This window comes from Bufo gargarizans, chromosome 5 (assembly GCF_014858855.1).
Source record: "Bufo gargarizans isolate SCDJY-AF-19 chromosome 5, ASM1485885v1, whole genome shotgun sequence".
NCBI classification, from domain to species: Eukaryota; Metazoa; Chordata; class Amphibia; order Anura; family Bufonidae; genus Bufo; species Bufo gargarizans.
Window position 1 is genome coordinate 102,452,507 of NC_058084.1, and position 24,246 is coordinate 102,476,752.

A 24,246-nucleotide genomic window follows, 5' to 3' on the forward strand; every position below is an offset into this window, starting at 1 on the left:
GCAGGCAGTGATCCTGGGCTCTGCTTGCCTCATCCAGGCGGTGGGCAGGAGCTGCTGCTGTTGTGCTTGTCACCAGGCACCTACAATAAGAGGGAGAGGCGGGGAGGCAGAGGAGGGAGGCTCTCACCATGCACTTTCCCCTTCCCTGCATCCTCATTGCAACTCATAGAGCAATGCCTCCACAACTCCTCCATTCATCTGAGGACTGAGCAGCCCGAGGCTGGCATTGCTCAAGTTGGGGGTGGAAGCCTAGCACCCCTCCAGCTAGAGATCGGGGGTGTCCTGATGGCGTCTCGACAGCAAAATCGGATTCAGATCTACTTGGAGACGAATAAGATAGGTCCTCTCTTTGAGGTGAGTGCAGCAGTGAACGGGTTAACACTTCCCTATAGCAGAGGGCTGCAAACCAGCCATGTGCCATGCAGGAGACCAGACAGTGATGCAGAATGCCAATCACATGGCAGTATGGATGCATGTGTGCCAGCCTTGCCTGGCCATTCTGTGCAGGATTGCAGTGAACTGGGATTGATGGCACTGGATCATACATGGATAGCTTGCTGCACTGTGTATAGGGGGTGCTGCTGGGGTATGCCACAATGTACGACTCGGGGGCGATGTGCTGATTTCTGCCTGGCTGTTTGCCCACTGTACATGTCGGCAGGGCACGGGGTGGCATTGTTATAAGGAGCCATTGTCATTGTGTGCAGGAAAATGCTGACTCCGGAGCGTCCTGCTTGTTGCCATAGCGAAGCAAGCGGCGCCCAGGTGTGCGGACGGCGGGGTCTCAGCAGCGCCCCTAGTGGCTGTGTGCGGGGAGCGGCGTGTCCTGACCTGAAGTCGCGTTATTGTTCTCCTTCTGTGGATGAAGGCATGCATTGTTCGCCGTTATCAGCCATTGCAGTATTTTTTTAATTGGATGACTGTCAGGAAGTCCAGGCTTCTTGACACCAATTATTTTTTCTCACCTCTTTTCACCATTTCTCTCTTTTTTTAATCAAATTATATTTGGGAATGGATTTTTAAGACGTTTCCCATGATCTGAAAGGGGTTCTGGTTTAAAATGCGTCCAATTGTTCGTTCCATAATTTTTTACCTATAATTTAAAGGAATCGTCTCACTTAAGCAAATAAAATTTATCATGCAGAGAAAATGAATACAAGCCACTTACTAATGTATTGGAATTGTCCATATTGTCTCATTTGCTGTCTGGATTCATTTTTCCATTACATTATACACTGCTTGTTTCCACGGTTACGACCACCCTGCAATCCATCGGCGGTGGCCGTGCTTGCACATGTTGGACTGTGGGAGCGCACATAGGCTGGTGCTTTTTCCTATAGTGTGGAAGCATGACCACCACCGAAGGATTGCTGGGCGGTCGTAACCATGAAAACGAGCCATCTATGTAATGTGATGGAAAAATGAATCAAGCCAGCAAAGGAGGTAATATGGACAGTCTCAATACATTAGTAAGTGCCTTGTATTAACTTTCTCTACATGATAAATGTAATTTGCTGCAGTGACAAAACCCCTTTAAGTCAAATCTGATTGATGTCCTTTTCTTCATCCCATTAACTTCCTTGTTAAAAATGACAAACCATGGGGGGCATTTATCAAACTGGTGGAAGTTGCACATAGCAACCAATCAGATTCCACCTTTTATTTTTTAGAGCTCCTTTTCAAAATGAAAGCTGGAATCTGATTGGTCGCTATGGGCAACTAAGCCAGTTCACTCCAGTTTTGATAAATCTCCCCACCATGAATTGAAAGGTGGTAAAACAGGTGACAACTCTAGTCGTTGATCACATCAGCTTTTTCAATGGGTGACAATAAGGGGTCAACACATTTATATGACATATTAGCAGCGCTGTTTGCTAAGTGCTCCTTACCTGCCCTGTGACCTTCTAAGGGTCCACCACATGGCGCGCTGCTTTTATATGCCATGCAGGCCGCAGCAGCCTCTATTTAAAGAGGGCCTTTCATCAGAAAAAAGTGTGTGCAATTCTTATACTATCTTATCGGGCTGCTGCCACTGATGTCCGGACACTTATTTTTTTTTCAAAAGGACCCCCCGTTCGCCCGCTGTGCTCCCCGTTTGTTTCGTCGCCTCATATGCAAATGAGGCGACTTGGTTATAGTAGGTGTTGACATTTTAGTTCTGCTGGGCGTGGTTATCTTCTCCCTGGCAGCGAGCGCATCCAATCGCAACGCCCCGCTCTTAGCCAGGGAAAAGGAGCTCAAGTTCTCGCGCTTGGTCCGGATGTCTACAAGCTCAAATTCTCGCGATTCTCGCGAGAACTTGAGCTCCTTCTCCCTGGCTAAGAGCGGGGCGCTGCGATTGGATGCACTCGCTGCCAGAGAAGATAACCGCGCCCAGCAGAACTAAAAAGTCAATGCCTACTATAACCAAGTCGCCTCATTTGCATATGAGGCGACGAAACAAACGGTAGAGCACAGCCCGATAAGGTAGTATAAGAATTGCACACACTTTTTTCTGATGAAAGGCCCTATTTAAACTAACAAGACTGCGCTGTTTGGTGGATCCGTATTGTTCATGGCGGTGCAGTTTGGAAGGTGCCGCACGGCCATTAACGATACAGACCGACTAAACAGTGTGGACTCATTCGTTTAGTTATTAGTCATTAGTACGGCCACAGGGTTCTCATGGATGCAAATGACACCAGTAAACTAAAAAATAATAAAATTCTTAACCTCTAATAAATAAAGACAAACAATGCGTTGTGGAAGAAAAAAGGCCGCAATGCTCTATTAAGGCTAACCTTAAAATAGTAACATACTTTAATAATTTAAAAAATTAAATAAATAATTCAAACCAACAATTTCATTAAATAATAACCATTGGAAACTCTAAAGATCTCTGAAATCCACTGAGCAATAGCTGAGTGACACAGCCGCTCTAACAAAGCAAAGCGACATAAGCAATAAAAAGAGGGAGGTCGGGGCGACCATCTGGTCTTCTTAATACTGGCCCAGAAGCACCGCCGAACCCGCAATATAAGGACCAGGCACTTCCCGCCACAGAAACAGCCACCAACCAGGGCCCTAGAATCCCCCTCAGCAACAGCAGCGGCCAATCAGCTGTGATCCTAGCTGTCACTACGGCTCACGGGTAAATCAAAACAAAAGCAGCTGATACCGGATTAGAACAACTTGAGGTAAAAATCTGTAAAAGAAAGAGCGGGAAAATGAGAAGGGGGGGGGGGGGTAGGACTGAAAGCCATCCTAGCAATATAAATGTCATATAAGGTGCCATTGCCCCCATGTGTCCCCCAAGCGAAACGCTCTGGGGGCCCGCACATTCACAGCGCCTTCACACACCACAGATTTTGTTGCAGAAATTTCTGAAACTGAAAATGAATTCCTGTCATCTGAATGAGGTTTTTCCAGATCAAGCACATGTGGGGAGATCTATCAAAACTGATGTAAAGGAAATCTGGCTTAGTTGCCCATAGCAACCACTCAGATTCCACCTTTCATTTTGCAAAGGAGCTCTGAAAAATGAAAGGGGGAATCTGATTGGTTGCTATTGGCAACTAAGCCAATTTGCAGGTTCCTGTGCGTTTCTGCAAGCATAACCACACCAAAATCAGCGGGTTTTGTTGCGGATTTGATGTGGTTTTGCCAGAGATCTCATGTTTCCATTGAAAAAGGGGCAATCTGCAGATAAAACTGCAAACATAATGGACATGCTGTAGATTTGGAAAGCCATACGGCAGGTCAATTTCCACAAAGAAAACAATCTGCAAAGTGTACATAAAATTTGTGTAATCTCATATACTTTACTTGTACTGTACTATGCTACGTTTTCTTCTGCAAGGGAATCGGGGAAGAAAAACCACACGTATTCCACATCGTGTGCAGGTGGCCTTACGGTAACTGCACACGGGTGCGGGTAAACACGCAGAAGATTTGCTCAAATTTCCTTGCAGATTTCTGTACGTTTTGCACGAAAGCCGCATGTGTTACACCGCATGTGTTACACCGCATGTGTTACACCGCATGTGTTACACCGCATGTGTTACACCGCATGTGTTATCAGTTGTTTTTTTTTGTGGTTTTGCCACAGATCTCAACTTCCATTGAACAGGGTAAAATCTGCACCAAAAATTGCAAATGTAATTGATATGCAGAGGATTTTAAAATTGCCTAATCTCATACACTTTGCCACTACTGTACTACGCTGCGTTTTTTCTGAAGAAGAATCCACGCAGAAAAACCCCACATAATCCACAATATGTGCCGGTAGCCGTAGGGTTCTGCGCTGTGCTTATGACAAAGGGCCTGTCTCTGCTAGAAATCACTGAGGGAGATTTATTAAACTGGTGTAAAGGAAAACTGGCTTAGTTGCCCATAGCAACCAATCAGATTCTACCTTTCATTTCCCGAAAGAGCTCTGAAAAATGAAAGGAGGAATCTGATTGGTTGCTATGAGCCAGTTCTACTCTACACCAGTTTTGAGAAACCTCCCCATTAATTGACTGACAGGGCATAGCCACAGATCTGAAGGCGACATTGCTGAGGGTCCCTAAATCGATACCCCGCTATTTCCTCAAAGGCTTTGGGGCAGTGTAGAGCTCCTAAACCCTTTGGACACCACATGGAGATGGCTCCAAATACATCCCCAAAATACGCCAGCATTATATTGGAATTTTCCAGTGCTGGGTCTAGTTGTGTTTTCAGTTATTGCTATATAGCAATAACTTGTTTTATAGCAATATATCTGTCATTGTCGTATAATGTTTCAGTAAATAAAACTGTTATATTTTGCATTTACACGACTATGTCTGTACTTTGGTACACTAACTGCGGATCCGCAAAATACTGATACCTTCCGTCCCATCCCTAGAAATTGCACTTTTAAAATTTTTTTTTTTTATAGTTTTATAATACGCAGCTCAAGGGTGAAAAAGAACCACTGTAAACAAAATCCTGTATGTCCTGCAGCATCTGGAGCTGGTGCATTCTTCCTAAAAATGCTTGTAAAAAGCACCAGTAAGGCCTCTTTCACACGGGCGTTGCGGGAAAATGTGCGGGTGCGTTGCGGGAACACGCACAATTTTTCCTCGTAAGTGCAAAACATTGTAATGCGTTGCACTCGCGTGAGAAAAATCGCGCATGTTTGATACCCAAACCCGAACTTCTTCACAGAAGTTCGGGCTTGGGATCGGTGTTCTGTAGATTGTATTGTTTTCCCTTATAACATGGTTATAAGGGAAAATAATAGCATTCTGAATACACTGGAGGGGTTAAAAAAATTAAAAAATAATTTTACTCACCTTAGTCCACTTGATCGCGAAGCCAGCATCACATGATCTTTTACCATGGTGATGGATCATGTGATGACCGGAGCTAAGATGAAGACAGAAGGAGATGCGGCTTCGCGATCAAGTGGACTCGGTGAGTTAAAAATTTTTTTAACCCATCCAGCGCTATTTTACTATGCATTCTGTATTCAGAATGCTATTATTTTCCCTTATAACCATGATCGGGTCTCCATTCCGTTCGTCTCCTAGCAACCGTGCGTGAAAATCGCACCGAATCCGCACTTGCTTGCGGATGCTTGAGATTTTCACGCAACCCCAATAATTTCTATAGGGCCTGTGTTATGTGAAAAACGCACAAAATAGAGCATGCTGCGATTTTCACACAACGCATAAGTGATGCGTGAAAATCACCGCTCATGTGAACAGCCCCATAGAAATGAATGGGTCGGGATTCAGTGCGGGTGCAATGCGTTCAACTCATCCGAGCGGAATACTCGCCTGTGTGAAAGGGGCCTAAAAACCCACAGAAACGCGCCAAAAAACCTAGTTTACTCTTCAGTGTTTTGGTCAGTGATTTTAATTAGTGATTATGATCCAAAACCAGGGGTGGAGGCTACACAGACATAAGGGATCTGTACCTGTTTTGTGTTTTTGACCCACACCTGGTTTTGGCTCAGAATAAGGGCTCGTTCACACGACCGTTGGTGTCCCGTTCCCGCTGACCGCATTTGAGGGCACTGTTCCGTTGTCATTCCGCATCACAGATGCGGACCTATTCATTTCAATGGATCCGCAAATCCGGAGATGCGTTACGGAAGCACGGAACACTACAGAGTGCTTTCTGGGGTTCCGTGCATGCTGGGGGCCGTGCTGGGGCTGGGACTCCAGCCCCGTCAAATTTACTTACATTTACGCCTGGCAAATGTAAGCTAAGAACTAGGCCAGTCAGACTTCCACAGATGCGCCAAATTTCTGACGAGGCGCACACCTCATCATAAAATAGATGTATCTATCGGCAGCGCGGAGGGGGAACTAAGACCGTCGTAAAAAGCCGGTCTTAGTAAATGTGTCCCACTGAGTGCTCAATGCCAGCTATCTGCACCTTCAGTACGAGATATATCTGATTTCTGTGCTGCATTGTGACTGTCAGGACACACATATATCCAGCCATGTGCATCTGAGTGAGGCCTGTGAAGCTACACCTCTCACTGTTCTGCTAGGACCAGGAGGGTATACAGTGGGGGCACATACCTGTATGGAGCCAGAATCATGAAGATTAGAAATGGCTCAGGAAGCAGGACCATGAATTATTCACCTGCTCTGGGCAGTGATTATCACCAAGATTATTTCACAGCATGTGAGATTCTTCTAAAATGATCTTTACATTTGTAATCCCTGGACCCTTGGGGTCAGACTTTTTCAATACCATGTGTACATTACATTGAGAGTGTTAAGGCCTACTTGGAATGCCCTGGTGACCAGTGAGACAATATGTATCCTGTATTTCCCTTTGCTTTTGTCCCCCGCACTGGTAAGACATATCATATTACTTAGGCTGAGTTTACACGGGCGAGATTTCCGCGCGGGTGCAATGCGGGAGGTGAACGCATTGCACCCGCACTGAATCTGGACCCATTCATTTCTATGGGGCTGTGCACACGAGCTGTGATTTTTTACGCATCACTTATGCGTTGCGTGAAAATCGCAGCATGCTCTATATTGTGCGTTTATCACGCAACGCAGGCCCCATATAAGTGAATAGGGCTGAGTGAAAATCGCAAGCATCCGCAAGCAAATGCAGATGCGGTGCGATTTTCACGCATGGTTGCTAGGTGACAGTCTATTCAATGTATTATTTTCCCTTATAAAATGGTTATAAGAGAAAATAATAGCATTCTGAATACAGAATGCTTAGTAGGTGATCAATTGAGGGTTAAAAAATAAAATAAAAAATTAACTCACCTTCTCCTCTTGATCGTGTAGTTCCCGATCTCTTCTTTACTTCTTTAATGATGAACTACCGGCTAAAGGACCTGTGGTGACGTCAGATCACATGCTCCAATCACATGGTCCATCACCGTGGTAAAACACATTGCACCCGCGCGATAAAAACTAAACATCGGAACGCAATCGCAAAACTGACTGCAATTGCGTACCTAATCGCGCGGGTTTGCTGCAATACACCGGGACGCATCTGGACCTAATCTGGACACGCCCGTGTGAACCCAGCCTTACTGTTTATATTGCTGCAGAAATATTGCCCTTGTTAAATTATCCTTTCAATGCCAACGTCAGCCTCGCTTGTTCATTTGGCTTTGGAAAATAATTTGAGTTTGTTATTCTACAAATTAAATCGCAGTCGTCTTGGCTGGGACTTACCTGAATCAAACTTCATTATGCATGTCATTGGGATTCTTTTGCCTTATGAATATTAAGCAGAGTTGGCAGTGCGTACTTGAAGAAAATGAGAGCTAATGGCAAGTGTTCAGGGTAGTTAATGAATGATTCATTTGTTTACCTCACAAATTGAAATTAGTACTTGTACTGCAAATCGGAGGAGAAAACCCAGAAGTGACCTTCTTTATGTGAACTGTGCCATAAAATAGTTCAGCGGGTGATTGCCTTCACATAAGGCATTGTGGGGCACCCCCTGTCTCCCAGTCACAGCTCAGGAGGCAGTTTAAGGATGAAACTGAGCATGTGCGGCCTTCTCAGTGAACTGGATAAAGAAATAAGAAAATAACTAACAGCAGGTGGCACTATGCAGATACATTTTATTTAATAACTCAGTGGCTATACAAAATGTTTAATTACTGTACTTTTCACCCTATAAGATGCACTTTTTCCTCCAAAAGTGGGGGGCAAATGTCAGTGTGTCTTATGAAGAAGCACTCATTAGTGCAGAAGGACCGGGGAGCGATGAATGAAGCGCTCCCTGTGCGGGCTCTGTACTCACTGCTCCCTGGTCTTCACCTGCCAGCGCTGCATGCTGTGCTGTGACCTGCGCACAGCGTGAGGACGTCGGCGCACTCTGTGACCTCACGCTGTGCCATGTCAGGTCCCAGCACAGTGCGGCAGGAAGTGGATCAACCGGTTAGCGGCATCTACCGGTAATTTTATTTTTGTACTTGTATCATCTAAGGTCTGAGACACACTAGGGGTCTGATTGGGTGTCTCATTAACACTGGGGGGGGGGTCTGATCTAAAGTCTGAGACACACTGGGGTCTGATTGGGTGTCTCATTAACACTGGGGGGGTCTGATTGGGGATTTGATCTGAGGTCTGAGAATCACTTTTGGTCTGATTGGGGGTCAATTAAAAAAAAAAAAATTTTTCTTATTTTCTTCCTCTAAAACCTAGGTGCGTCTTATGGTCAGGTGCTTCTTATAGGGCGAAAAATACGGTATATGCAATTCCAAAATTATTCAGATACCTTTGCTGGCTTGAAAATTGTAGAATATTTTTTGTGGGACAACCCCTTTAAGTAGAACATTTTCTGCCTCCAGATGATAACAGGTTCTATAGTGATCTAGGTTTGGCTCAGTACAGCTGTCTTATTGCATAAGAGTCAGTGATACATTTGGTTTATATTTTTTTATGCTCACAGCAATTAATGAGCTTGTGACCAGCACATACTATGATCTGCAGGCATTCTTAGTCTCATCTAATTAATTCCTGTGTGTCACCAGCCATGTACTTTGGTTTTGGCACACTGTCACCCTCATTTCAGGCCATATTGTCCTCTTTAGTGCAATGAATATTAAGTGTGTGTTCACATTCTTTGCACAGAGCCCTCAGACATTGATTAATCTGTACAGGAGCATCAGGGAGAAACTCTATCTTTGACACTGCTTTAAAGGGGTTTTCCAACTTTTTTATACTGATGACTTAGGGCTCGTTCACACGAATGAGTCAAGCCCGCGCCTGTGCTGTGGACCGCCAATTGCGGTCCGAAATGCACGGGCACTGTCCGTGGGGCAGGCGCGTGGGGATCGCAGACCCATTCACTTGAATGGGTCCGCGATCCTTCCGTTCCGCAAAAAGATAGAACAATTTTAATCTTTTGCGGTGCAGAAGCACGGTACGGAACCCTAGAAAGCACTCCGTAGTGCTTCCGTAGTGTTCCGTTCTTCTGTTCTGCATCTCCGGATTTGCGGACCCATTGAAATGAATGGGTCCGCATCCGTGATGCGGAATGGCCACGGAACGGTGCCTATAGATTTAGGCTACTTTCACACTAGCGTTCGTCAGTCCGCTCGTGTGCTCCGTTTGAAGGAGCTCACGAGCGTACCCGAACGCCTCCGTCCAGCCCTGATGCAGTCTGAATGGAGCGGATCCGCTCAGACTGCATCAGTCTGGCGGCGTTCAGCCTCCGCTCCGCTCGCCTCCGCACGGCCAGGCGGACAGCTGAACGCTGCTTGCAGCGTTCCGCTGTCCGCCTGGCCGTGCGGAGGCGAGCGGATCCGTTCAGACTTACATATGGCTCAATCTTCAAGCGGATCCGTCCCCCATTGACTTTACATTGAAGGTCTGAACGGATCCGCTCAGGCATCTTGCGCACTTAGAAATTTTTCTAAGTTATTAATGCAGACGGATCCGTACTGAACGGAGCCTCGGTCTGCATTAATATGATCGGATCCGTTCAGAATTTGTCGTGACGCCAATTGCAGCGTGTGCAGCTTACTATGCCAGGGCCCTTCCAAGGTGTTATAACGCACGTCCCAGATTAGGAATGCCAGAGTGGGGTAATGTCCTATAATGTTTCTGTAGTGTTGTGGTAGTTGTGTCACGTTGTCTCCTACCTGGGTATGGCAGAACTCCGGGCTCCTGGCTCACTTGCAATAAATTTGAGTGTAGTGACAGTAGGAGTAATAGAGGAACTTTGCAGAATAAATTATGTCCAGACCTTTAGATGAAGTTCAAACGTTGCTTTACTTGAGGTAACTTGCATCCAAACAGTATACAGCTTTGGTCTCTTGGTCCCAGCAGGTTTTGGCAATGATTGGCAGGAATGAGTACTTCTGCTTTAAATGTGGAGCTTGCAGGATAAACGTTTACTTGGTAGCTCTGTAACTGTGGCAGGATTAGCATCCGCACTTATCTGTAGCTTCTGCTTTGTGGGGACAGACTAGCTGAGGAGGAATGGCTTCTCCTAGGTCTCTGGACTTATCTCTCAGATGGATTCTCAGGTGATGCTTTCTTCCTGGAACTCCGGAGTTGGTCTGTAGTTTCTGCTTCTTCTGCTCAGACTAGGTATATGGCCACATCTCTTGCGGAGACATGCCCCTACTTTCTTCCCTAAGGAGGGAGTACTACTCAAAAACCCTCCTTTCCTCAACAGGGGGTAAACTATAACTGGTTCTAACAGTTTTTTCTCTCCCTTACTGCAGGAAGAGGGACTCAGCCACCTCTCTCCAGAAAGGGAAGGGGGGGGGGGGGGGAGAATAGATCAGGAAGGTTCCCTTCTGAAGTGCCATAACATTAAGACTATCTCTGCCAATGATGCTGCCACCAGGATAATTACATGAACCATTACATTTAACATAGTTTTATATGTACATTTCTGGAGGACATAATGTAAATTATATCAGATGACATTATAAGAGGTGCTTAGAAGATAGTAGCGGGGTAGGGGAGTGTAGTCCCTTCCGGTTAGAAAAAGAAAAGGAAAACTGAGTGTCTCATACCAGGAACCCAGCTCTTTTTGGATACCTAGCCTTGAAACGAGCAGAGCAAAGAAAATTTGCTTGTCTGCTGAGAGGCCTTGGTTGGGCTACTATTTCTTCTTATGTAGGGTGCCGAGTGTACATGAGGACTATTGTAAGCCAGTCAATGCTCCTCTGGGTTTCTGGGTTAAGTATATGAAAAATTTCACCTATCTTCTGGTATCAGATAGGGTTCGCTAATTTGAATATCTTTCCCAGAAACCCAGAGGAGTGTTGCCTGGCCTACAATACTCTGCACTCCTCCGCATACTAGGCACACTCTCTCTCTCTCTCTTCCCTCACGCTTACCCTGGAAATTCGGTCTGATTTCTAACTCGTTAACAGCAATGCTGTATACCCTGACATACAGTATATGGTGGCTTACAGAATGCCTATAGATTTGCTTGCTTTGCATGCTACACCTGTGGTTGACTGTCTTCTCCCAGTAATCAGTTCTTCTGGGGGAGAATATCTTCATCATACAGCATGCATTACAGTATGCCACAATTATTTTTTCATGAGAAACCTTGTGAAATAACCTTGTTGTGACTTTATGTATAATTGTAGGCAAATATAGGTACAGCATGGGCCCAAGGGTCCTGAATATAGTTCTGTGAGCCTGAAAAAATGCTTTGCAGTCAATTTCAATCTTTCTTCACGCGTATATTAGCAGAGCCTTATAATGTACGTCTCTCTAGTATGGAGCTATACTTGGTCTTCAGGGCTGTGTTCTGTATGACACAATCCAAACTAGGACATGTTCTAAGTTAACAAGAGTCTGTGCCGAAAAACGCTTGTATGAATAGCGCCACTTACTTCTATGACTCCGTGTGCTGTTTGTGAGCAGCCCATTGTGCACACAGAAAAAAAATATATGGCCATGTAAATACACCCTAAGGCTACTTTAACACTAGCGGCACGAACCTCCGGCAGGCTATTCCGTCGGGTGAATAGCTTGCCGGATCCGTCCTGCCGCTAGTGACCGTGTGCCTCCGGACTGCCCCTCCATGCCCATTGACTATAATGAGGGAGCAGCGAGGCACGGCAGCGCTCGGCGATAGGCTGCTGGAATAAATGTCGGACATGTTGTAGTTTTATTCCGGCAGCCTCTCGCCGTGCGCTGCCGTGCCTCACCGGAACTCCGCCCCCGCCCCCATTATAGGCAATGGGGACGGACAGGCAGTCCGGAGGCACACGGTCACTAGCGGCAGGACGGATCCGGCAGGCTGTTCACCCGATGGAACAGCCTGCCGGAGGTCCGTGCCGCTAGTGTGAAAGTAGCCTACGTCGGAAGGTATGATATCAGTATCAGAGCAAGCATCATCACATTTCTGGCAAATGTACATTTTGAGTTCAATACTCTACATTTTAAATTTGTAGATTAGTAGATTTAAAATTCTGTACAGTACAGCAAATAGGGGGTTGTCCAGCTTTTACTAATTGATGGCCAATTCTCAGAACAGGTCATCACTTACTGATTGGTGGGGTTCTGACACCCTGCTGCCATTCCGGTCAGCTTTTTTGGTGTAGCTTTGTCAGCACAGTCCACCTAGTAGGGCAGTGCTGGGATCCTGGGTTTGAATCCGACCAGGGACAATATCTGCATGGAGTTTGTATGCTCTCCCTGTGTTTGCGTGGGTTTCTTCCGGGTATATTCTGCTCGCAAAAATATAGGCAAATTGTTGCACGTGAAATTGACCCTAAGGTGCGTTGGGGTTCAGCGCTTATATGGCCGTCACTGACCGCCCAGGGAGTCGCCCTGGCCACACAAATATCCTTGCGCTTTGAGTCCCTGTGAGAAAAGCGCATTTCAGATGTTTATCATATGTCTTTGGTGCGGGATATCAGATCCCCGACGATCAGCTAGTGATCACTTATCCTGAGGATAGGCCATCACTTAACAAGAACTGGACAACCCCTTTTAAATGTTGCGAGATATGCAGTTTATAGATTTGATTATTCCTAGCAAACATCAGGAATATATACCTCCTACTTCTTTTGATATATTAGTCCTAGTGCAGTACGTGGCCTAGAGGGGATCATTTGTATTCAAATCTTCCGGACGTAATAGAAAAAACGCAAACATATGCTATAACTTGACTTGTGATGAAAGTGAATTCATCAGATATATGTCAGTACGTCTGAATAAATGAACTTCTCTGAGCTATTTCAATATCCCTGCCGTCTTCAAACTGTAGGAGCAAAAGTGAAAATGGAAAGCTTCCCGTTATTTTGTTGCAGAAGAACTGATAAAGTAATTAAAGTTTGCGCCAGAAAAAACATTTTTCAGGAAATAAATGCGGGAACTATTCCATGGATTTAAAATGAGAATTTTTATTGCTCACATACATTTTGGCCTCCCTTCGGTGGCACCTCCATTGAGCATCATTTGTTGACAAATGGAGTGACTACGGCTATGTCAGACATAACTGTGCCATAATACAGGCTCGTGGACCATGAGGATTTTTGTTTATAATGGAAAGCCCTTTTAAAGGGGATATCCCACGAAAAATCTTACTATGCAAATTCAGATTAGGTATTATTGCAATATACATGCAATAAACAAATGGATATAATGGATATAAATAATAATTTTATAACTATATTCTGACCTCTGTAGCTTTTTTGTAGTTATGTATACGGGGCTGTGTGAGGGCTCATTTTTTGCGGGACGATCTGTTCTTTTTAGTGATACCAATTTAAAGTGTGTGTGACTGTTTGATCACTTTTTCTAAAAAAATTATTGGGTAGTTGAAGTGACAAAAAATTGCAAATTGGCTGTTTTTATTTTTTCCCCGTTACGCCATTTTCCGTATGCCATTAATTTTGTTATATTTTAATTGTATGGGCATTTTCGGACGCGGAGATGCCCATGATATTTATTTATTTTATTGGTTAAGTATTTTTATTTTAAGGAAAGGGGGGTGATTTGAAATTTTTACTTTTTTTTTTATTTGTAAAAACTTTATTAACTTTTTTTTTAAACTTTTTTCAAGTCACCTTGGGTGACAATAACTGGCAATCATAGCCATAATTGAAGACTTAATTTGCACTATACCAATACAATGCTGCCACCTAGTGGCCTGTATTTCTATAGTCCTGAAATAAGCTCCGAAGCCTGCTTGAAGATTCGGGCTATTTCATAGATATAACAGGTTCTCCGATCTCAGTAGGGGAACACTGTTACCGGAGCGGAAGTGCACGACTTTCACTTCCGGACTGCGAAAATGCCGTGGTCACATTTGACCACGGCATCTGAAGGGGAAAATATATGCGATCAGCCTTATGGCTGATCGCATACATGTGCCGCGGGTCTCTGCTATTTAAAATAGCAGAAACCCATCGGCATTGGCACGTGCGAGCGGACTCCATGTTTTGGGACCGGACTGCCGCCGTACATATATGGCGAAGTTCCCTAAGGGGTTACATTTTCCTCTCAGATAGCGCCCCCTGTGGTCAAAATTCTGCTCCACCTTTTCCTGCATTCTCAGTAGCTTCCCTGCTCCCTATTGTACGCCACATATTTTTAATTTGTGGGATAATCCCTTTAAGACTTAAATAAAGTTACAATTTTGCAATTTCCAGTTTAAATTAATTAGAAATATAGATATGTGCACAATGGATGGAAATGATCATTTCCCCCATGCCACTTTTCTTCCTGTGTTTTTTAACGCCACTGAGACAAAATTTTGTCGCAAGTGGTGTTTCTACGCCGCCTTCGCCGATTTCCAAAAAGAGGCAGTAGGTTGGGAGGGGTTGTATCCAGCGGGCCTGGCACATTTATCTTCATGTATGGCCGTTTTCTAGCTCAGAGATGCTGTAGTTCTGTTTAGGCACACAGACTGCCATTATAAATGGATTGGCGGATTGGCTATAGACCTTACAGGGAAATTTCCCAGTGGGCCGATACCCATGCGGCCACCCAAGCCCTCCTCTCTGCCACTGGCCAGGTACATAATGAGCTCTCAGCGGGAATTAACCCTGTGAGAATCAGAAACTCATGTACCCCACCACATGCACTCTGAATTCAACTGCTCTAGCTCACATCTCACCTCCTAAGCCCCCCTGCTGCATATCCTAATCAGAGACAACTGGAGGAGGACAGAAAATGGCCACATGGCGGACAGCTTTTGGGGCAGTATATTGTGCTTCTCTGTGGCATATGTTTCTGCTGGGACAGTATTTTGCGCTATGGTATTGCTGGCCCTGCCTATTTGTGTTGCCCCAATCTCAGTTAGGGATGCAATCTATTGGCAAGAGGTATTGAAGTGGTAACACCCAGTTGTCCCTTATTTCCAGGAAGGATAACAGGGGAGCGGCACAATCTAGAGATTGAGAAAAGAATATGCTCCGAAATTGTTATTTTATAGAAAACAGACATGTCAGCAGATAAGACGTCTTTTTTAATTCCCTGTGGTTGCCCCGTGAAGGTTCATTATGGCTCTGTGTTTTTCTTGCCATTATTTTTGTCCAGCGAAACTGCAACTTTTTAATGTAAGAATGGTGCAGTGTTGCTGCAATGTGTGTCTTGTGTGTTTCATGTTATCGCCATCCGAATATCAGCAATGGGGTTGATACTGTTAGTACAGTATGGCATCGTTCTTACGAAGCAGTGTGTTGGAATCGGCTCTTCCTTTTGCTGCTCAGCGAGGGATGTTCCATATCGATTTCTCATGTGGCTCGCCATCCAGCCTCTGTATTACCATGTTTATTACTGTGCTTGGCTCAGGCAGTTAATTAAAGTTTTCATCTCGCATGCAGAAATGTCAGATTCACTCTCGCTGGGACTGACTTGAGAATATCTTCACGTTCATGAGTCAAGACCCAAAAAAAAGGAGTTTCTTTTTAAGATGAATATTTCATTGATGTTGTGCTAAAACTACAGCTAATGAATAGTATGCTGCTGCCTTCCATTTCAGTGCTCAGAAAAATAACGGCGCTTCATAGGCAGGGTGTGTATGGAGAAATAGTACTATAGCGTTCACCTATTGAGGCTGTGCTGAGAGTACTGAACCCTGATGAAGACTGTGGTATGCGTTGTTCCTTAATGCATTAACGTTCTTTAAAGGTGTTATTTTTGGATTAATGTAAAAACTGAAAATCAGACATCATATAGTACAGGACAATCTCTTTCTAACAAAGCTAGAAGCAGCCCTGTACCTCACATGGATCCAGAGATCTCCCCATTAATTGCTGTTACTGCTCTGCTAGATTCTCCTCAGGCTGGCAGCTGAGTCCTTTCTCCTGCAGCTCTCTCCCTATCACAGCTCAGGAAGAGTGGCCTTTCTGCTGCAGCTCTCTCCCTATCACAGCTCAGGAAGAGTGGCCTTTCTGCTGCAGCTCTCTCCCTATCACAGCTCAGGAAGAGTGGCCTTTCTGCTGCAGCTCTCTCCCTATCACAGCTCAGGAAGAGTGGCCTTTCTGCTGCAGCTCTCTCCCTATCACAGCTCAGGAAGAGTGGCCTTTCTGCTGCAGCTCTCTCCCTATCACAGCTCAGGAAGAGTGGCCTTTCTGCTGCAGCTCTCTCCCTATCACAGCTCAGGAAGAGTGGCCTTTCTGCTGCAGCTCTCTCCCTATCACAGCTCAGGAAGAGTGGCCTTTCTGCTGCAGCTCTCTCCCTATCACAGCTCAGGAAGAGTGGCCTTTCTGCTGCAGCTCTCTCCCTATCACAGCTCAGGAAGAGTGGCCTTTCTGCTGCAGCTCTCTCCCTATCACAGCTCAGGAAGAGTGGCCTTTCTGCTGCAGCTCTCTCCCTATCACAGCTCAGGAAGAGTGGCCTTTCTGCTGCAGCTCTCTCCCTATCACAGCTCAGGAAGAGTGGCCTTTCTGCTGCAACTCTCTCCCTATCACAGCTCAGGAAGAGTGGCCTTTCTGCTGCAGCTCTCTCCCTATCACAGCTCAGGAAGAGTGGCCTTTCTGCTTCAGCTCTCTATATCACAGCTCAGGAAGAGTGGCCTTTCTGCTGCAGCTATCTCTCTCTATCACAGCTCAGGAAGAGTGGCCTTTCTGCTTCAGCTCTCTCCATATCACAGCTCAGGAAGAGTGGCCTTTCTGCTGCAGCTATCTCTCTCTATCACAGCTCAGGAAGAATGGCCTTTCTGCTGCAGCTCTTTACTTATCACAGCTCAGGAAGAGTGGCCTTTCCGCTACAGCTCCCTCCCTATCACAGCTCAGGAAGAGTGGCCTTTCTGCTGCAGCTCTCTCCCTATCACAGCTCAGGAAGAGTGGCCTTTCTGCTGCAGCTCTCTCCCTATCAAAGCTCAGGAAGAGTGGCCTTTCTGCTGCAGCTCTCTCCCTATCACAGCTCAGGAAGAGTGGCCTTTCTGCTGCAGCTCTCTCCCTATCACAGCTCAGGAAGAGTGGCCTTTCTGCTGCAGCTCTCTCCCTATCACAGCTCAGGAAGAGTGGCCTTTCTGCTGCAGCTCTTTCCTTATCAGAGCTCAGGAAGAGTGGCCTTTCCACTACAGCTCCCTCCCTATCACAGCTCAGGAAGAGTGGCCTTTCTGCTGCAGCTCTCATTATCACAGCTCAGGAAGAGTGGCCTTTCTGCTGCAGCTCTCATTATCACAGCTCAGGAACAGTGGCCTTTCCGCTACAGCTCTCTCCCTATTACAAAACAAGTAACCAGCTCCTGTGTGTTCTGCATTGGGAGGACAAGAATAGGACACACAATATATTTTCTGCAGAGCCGCGGAACGGAAGTACGGATGTACATCTTTTGCGGCCCCATTGAAATGAATGGGTCCGCATCCATTCTGCAAAATTGCGGAACAGATGCGGACCCATAAATATGGTCATCTGAATGAGCCTTAACTGTCACAGCTTCATGTTATACCAGAAAACAAAAACAGAATCCATAACGCTGAAGTGAACCCAGCCTAAGGCGGTCGTGACCTCAGGTAGTTGTGTTCCTTGAAGAATGACAGCTGAATTTGTGCAGTTTACCAGAAAACTGAGGTGCTTGTCATGTTTCCTAGAGATATGAGTCACTTTCTCCCCTGGAAAGTGAGAGTAGAGGATATTTGTTATAGCCTCCTTCATTGTGACGGGTGAGAGGTGAAGTGACGGTGATGAGCCATTTCTATGCGATTAGTAAATCTATTTAGCGAGGAAACACTGCTGCTCCTCGTATTATGAAATATAGACAAGTGTTCAATGACCCAGTATCATGGCCATTGAGCTTGAAAATAGCAAGTCTGTATAGTCCAACAACACTATTAGATATTCTATCAGCCGGAAACAGTTTATGCCGCGCGGCAAGTTTGCACAATTTAGCAAGTTATGCAGCATATGAGTGCAAGATGTCTGGAGGCTGCTAGCTCAGGTAAAAAGAACTCTGATAAGTCTGTTGTAGTAAACACATATTTTTGATTAAAAAAAACTATTCTGGAGCATCTGTCTTTAGAATTCCCCATTGTGTTGTTCCTATTTTCTCTCTCCTAGAAATGTATGAATAAGGCTACATGCACACGAATGTATGTGTTTTGCAGTCCGCCCAAAAAAAAAAACGGATGACATCCGTATGCCATCCGTATTTTTTTTGGGCGGATCCATTGTAACAATGCCTAAAACGGACAAGAATAGGACATGTTCTATTTTTTTTGCGGGGCTACGGAAGGGACATACTGATGCGGACAGCACACGGTGTGCTGTCCGCATTTTTTGCTGACCCATTGAAATGAATGGGTCCGCATCCTATCCGCAAAAAAAATACATAACGGACACGGAAACAAACAACGTTCGTGTACATGTAGCCTAAGTGAAAGGAGCATGTCCCTATACAACACTGATTTGACAGTGCCCAACTGTCTAGGGACACACACCCAATCATCGATTTATTTATACATTTCTAGCAAGAGTAACAGAGGAACTGCACAATGTAGAGTTCTAGGAAAAGATGCTGCAGATTCATTTTTTTTTTACTTCAAGGGCAACACGAGTATTTACTAAAACAGATAAGAGAGATAGCTGGTCCTCTTTAAAGGGAACCTGTCGCTATGAAAAGGTAAATTAATCTGCAGGCAGCATGTTATAGAGCAGGAGGAGCTGAGAAGATTGATACATAGTTTTGTGGGAAAAGGTTCAGTATAAACTGTAATTTATTAATTTAAATCCCTGCTGATCTGGGCTTTGAAGTCTAGGCGGCGGTCCTATCAGGGACTGACAGCCCTCCCTTTATGACTGTGTATAAGGAAAGAGCTGTCAATCACTGATAGCTCCGCCTCCTCGACCTCAAAGCCCAGAATGAGCAGGAATTTAAAGAGATGCTGTCACCTCGCCTGACATGTCAGTTAAGTAACTTCATGCGTTACCCATGTAATAACAGTTCTGGAGCATATATTCGTATTGGCTCTATGTTGTACCATTCCTTTATTATTTGCACTAGATATTTATGAATTAATTGCTAGCAGCTTGAGGCCTCTTGCACACAAACGTATTTTATTTCCGTTCTGTTTTTGCGGTTTCCGTTTGCGGTCCGTTTGCAGAACCATTCATTTCAATGTTTCCGCAAAAAAAAAACGGAATGTACTCCGTGTGCATTCCATTTCCGTATTTCCGTATATCCATTCTACTAAAAGATAGAACTTGTCCTCTTATTGTCCACATAATGGACAAGGATAGTACTGTTCTATTAGAGGCCAGCTGTTTCATTCCGCAAAATACGGAATACACATAGACGTCATCCGTTTTTTTTGCAGATCTGTTTTTTGCGGACCGCAAAATACATATGGTCGTATGCAAGAGGCCTGCAGTAAAGGTACAGAGGGGTGGTAACCAGTTGGGGGTGTGTCCCTGCACAGTCGAAACCAGCCGCACTGATTGAACAGAGCCAGACACACCTGCTACTGGTAACACCCAGCAGTACCTTCAGTGCAGACTGATGGCAATTTATTTGTAAACTTCTAAGAAGAAAAATATGGGAATGGCACAGCATCATAGGATTAAATGCTTCAGAATTGTTATTACGGTATATGGGGAGTGCAAGTCATTACTAAACTAGCATGTCAGGAGAGGGGACAGCTCATCATTAAATTACTAAATTGCAAGTTTTTTTCCCATAACAATATACACATATCTGCTCAGCTCCTCCTGCCATATAACATGGCGCCTTCAGCTCAGACACCATGTTGGGAACATACAAAAAGTTTACATTCACCAAGCCCGAAGACTGAGAACCTTGTGCTGCACAGGGCGGCGCCCTCAGATGCAGGAGGAAAGTCCGGTAATTTAACTACTGGTGGGCACAACTAAACAGCCACTCCTTACCTGTTATTACCCTAAAAAAAATCAAGAACAATTGTTTGAGTGTGTGGTACGAGCTAGCCTGCGGTGCAGCACAACAGCTTACAATCTTACAATGCTCTACACCAGGGGTGCACAACCTGCAGGCCGCATGCGGCCCCCAGAGCCATGGTTTGTGGCCCGGAGCCGCACAATTGCAGGATTAAGGCTCCTGCTTCTGCACTGTAGCAGGAACAGGACGGGTCCCGGCTTTTAGAAACAGAGGGTAAGCCGAGGAGAAGGCAGAAGCAGTGTATCAGCGCGGTGTACAGTTTAGACCTGGCGGTCACGTGATTGCCGGGTGTCAGGGCAGAGGACTGCAAAGCCTCACCAACTCTGCCCTGTACAAAGCCCCTCTCAGCAGGCTGGTTTTCCCTGTTACTGGGGCTCCTTTGGATGCTCCAGTTACAGTGGAAATAGTGCAAAAAAAAAAAAGTCTGTGTCCCCAAAGATCTTTTATAAACCTTTTGGGGACAAATTATGTGGCACATAGATGTATTTAAAGTTAAAAAAAAAAAAAAACATTCAAAACACAATTAAAAAAGTGCTAATAAAAGGAAAAAAGGGGCAAATAAAAAAAAAAGACCTCTTGGGGACATACAGTGCTGAAAAAATATATATAAAGAAAAGAAAAGAAAATTTTAGCAAAAAAGATGTAAAACAAATAAATAAATAATTAAAATACAAGTAAAAGAAAACTATAAAAAGGAAAAAGTGCTAAATAAAATTGTTCACTGTCATATTATGTGGCAAAAAATATATAAAAAAATAATAATAAAGTGATGATAAAAAATACTAAATAAATAAAATACAAATAAAAGGGGAAAAAAAAGAAAATGTGCAAAATAAAAAAGGTCTTTTTGTAGCAGAAATATATTAAAAAAATAAGCTATAAAAAAAGACATAAAAGAAAAAAAACACCCACACCAACCAAAACCATTGCAATTATCACCCTATTAATGTGAAACTATACATATTGTATAATAAAATGATCCAAAACATATAGGTAACTAATTGTAATAGTTTGCATATTTAAATAATGAGCTATAGTTTGAATAAAAATGACAAAAAATAAATAAATTAGTTTCCCACTAATAAAACTAAAAAATATATTTTAAAAAGCCCTGTGTTATGTAATAAAAAGCTGCAAAAGTTATTTTGGTAGTCCAAAAAAATAAAAAAAAGTTACAAGTGTTTGAACCATGTGCGCTAAATCACAAAAAAGTGACTAGTCATTAAGGCCTTTTCAGGCCTGGTCATTAAAGGTTTAACCAATAAGTGTTTTCCTGGCTAGTAAGGCCTCATACAAACGACTGTACCTTTTATTTTAAACAAAGATTATTGGTGATTTCTTAATACACGTGCGTATTGTATGCTGCAAGATCCTATCTGAAGTAATCCCAGTCCTCTGTATAGAAAGCAAAAGAAAAAAGGTAGCGGATCTGCGCAAACTAGACAAGTGGTAAAGGTAAAACAATCAAAAGTGCAGTCTATCAGTATATATTTAACACAACTAACAAAGTCTGCGTGCTGTCTCTTAGCCCACGGGTGTTCACACTTCTCTTGTTATGGCGATCTACTTCAGTGCTTAATGCAGGTACCGCAATGCTCATTTCTGCCCACTACGGAGTGCTTCCATGTTGTTTCTGGACGTTGCCCGTGCATTAGGGACCGCAAATTGCGGTCCCCAATGCACGGAGCGGATGCACAACATTCGTGTGCAAGAGGCCTTAAGAAAAGATGCATACATAGTGCTCACCGCGTATAGATAAAAATAGTCACACTTTATTGTACTTACAAAGTTGTTGTCTTAATCAAATCACATATAGTCGCACTTTATTGTACAACTTTGTAAGTACAATAAAGTGCGACTATTTTTATATATACGCGGTGAGCACTATGTATGCATCTTTTCTTAAGGCTGCAGCGCTGGAATAATGGACAGTACTACGGCCGTACCTGCATTCAGTACTGAAGTATATTTGTTAGTTGTGTTCAGTGATGGCCAGTTCGCATTGTTCGCCCGCGAACACATGCGGGCTGCCATCTTTTCTCACAGGTCCAGCGAGGCACAGGTAAGCCCGGTCTGAAATCAAATGCGGTCACTGGGAGCAGGCAGTTTCGAGAACAGCCGCCGGGGGCCTTCATCGGGCTGTTCTCGGAACTGCCTGCTCCCGCTGACCGCGTTTGTTTTAGACCAGTTCGCGCAGAGGCACTTTCCTGTGCCTTACAGGGCTCGCCGGACTTGTGAAAAAAGATGGCAGCCCGCATGTGTTCGCGGGCAAACAATGCGAACTGGCCATCACTGGTTGTGTTGAGCCAAACTGACAGACTGCACTTTTTTTTATTGTTTCACCTTTACCACTTGTCTAGTTTGCACAGATCCTCTACCTTTTTTCTTGTACCTTTTCTTTTGGTCTGCAGGACACCAGCCATGTGTGTTCTGCATTTTGCGGCCCCCGTTGAAGTGAATGGGTCCACATCCAAGCCACATAAAAAAAATGCGGCTCAGATACGGACTAAAACAATGGCCGTGAGCCTTCAGGTAAAATGCTTACGGGTTATTGCAGGGTACCTACAGTATATCTGGGGGTGCAGGAGGCGGTAATAACCAGTGAGTGCCATCATCTGCAGTGAAGTAAAGCGATCATCTGTGAATAGGAGGAAGGAAGGAAACGTTGCCACTTAAAGGAGTTTCCTAGTTAAAATGATTTTTAACAAGTTCCTGCAGCATGGTCCCTGAAACAAAGATTCCTACTTTCCTGCTCCATGCTGACCTCGCTGTCTCCATCTTCCGTTCCCGGAGCAACTCTCCAGCAAATGACTGACTTTAGCGGTGAAACGCTGCTTGTGGCTACATCACCACTGAAGCCAGTCATTGGCTAGAGAAGTACAAGTGACTGTGCCGATATCCAACCGGATGTAAACAGCGCCGGAACCAGAAGATGGAGACAGCGGGAGTGGCAGGGAGCGGCAGAGTATGAATCTTGTGTTTCAGACACATGCTGCAGGAACATGTTAAAAATCTTTTTTTACCAGGAAATCTCTAAGCCCCTGTTACACATCACGATATTCAGGACAATTACTGGGAACAAGTGTTCATAGGAACGCTCATTCCTGATATCTGGCCGGTATAATCGTGCCACTGATCAGCTGATAAACAAGGAATGACTCGTTTATCAGGATGAAAGATATACAATTATCGTCAGCACATCTCACCATGTAATCAGGAATGTGCTACTGATAATCGATAGAAGTGAATGAGGGAGGATTGACTGTTATAGTGATCATTCCTCCCCAGTCACTTTGCATTAGCCTGTGTAATAGGCTGATGCAAACAAGCACTGATAACCTTTTTTTTTCCAGCCCCTTGAAATAGTGCGATGTGACAATGCGGCCCCCAGACCAAAAAAGGTTATGCACCCCTGCTCTACAGTATTCCCCCTCCCATAACTGGTCTTGTAGCACTTGCCTGAGTATTCCTTCAAAGCCAAAACGCCACCCTGACTTGTGGAGTCCTTGCAATGAACAGTAGCAACACTTGTGGCCTGACACAAACAGTAACCCTATCTAACTAACTACAGGCCTGGTCTCAGTCTCGGATTTTAGGCGCCAACTGTAATGAGGTGCGTGCACGATCTTACCGACCCGGGTTTGCTCTGCATCCACTGGTGACTGTGAACCGAACAAATGCCTCAACAACAAGAATGCGGTACCGCAGTGTATGTTGCTTTGCTCCTGTGCTCTCATCAGCCTTCCTGGAAGCAATCATCGTTCCTCTGGACAGGATCAGGGTCTTGGACACGATTAGCTTCAATTAGCTGAAGCTCTGGTCACTGAGGGATGCCCCCACACCTGGATGTCAATGGATCCTCTGCTCACACAGTTTCTCAGTCTCAGCTTCCTCTAAGACGGCTGCTCCATTTTTTCCTCTCCAGGCTCTTGTAACTCCACCTCTCATGAATGTGGAACAA

At 44.7% G+C, this 24,246-nt stretch overlaps 1 protein-coding gene across 1 annotated transcript in view; it reads left to right on the plus strand.

Annotated features, from left to right (window-relative positions):
* Positions 1–236: 236 nt before the first annotated feature.
* The window catches only part of C5H8orf34 (chromosome 5 C8orf34 homolog), a 304,643-nt gene continuing 280,633 nt past the window's right edge, over positions 237–24,246 (plus strand). The window contains exon 1 of the mRNA XM_044294965.1: positions 237–354. Coding sequence (XP_044150900.1) covers positions 286–354 — 69 coding nt within the window. The 5' untranslated portion in view covers positions 237–285. The remainder of the gene's footprint in view (positions 355–24,246) is intronic.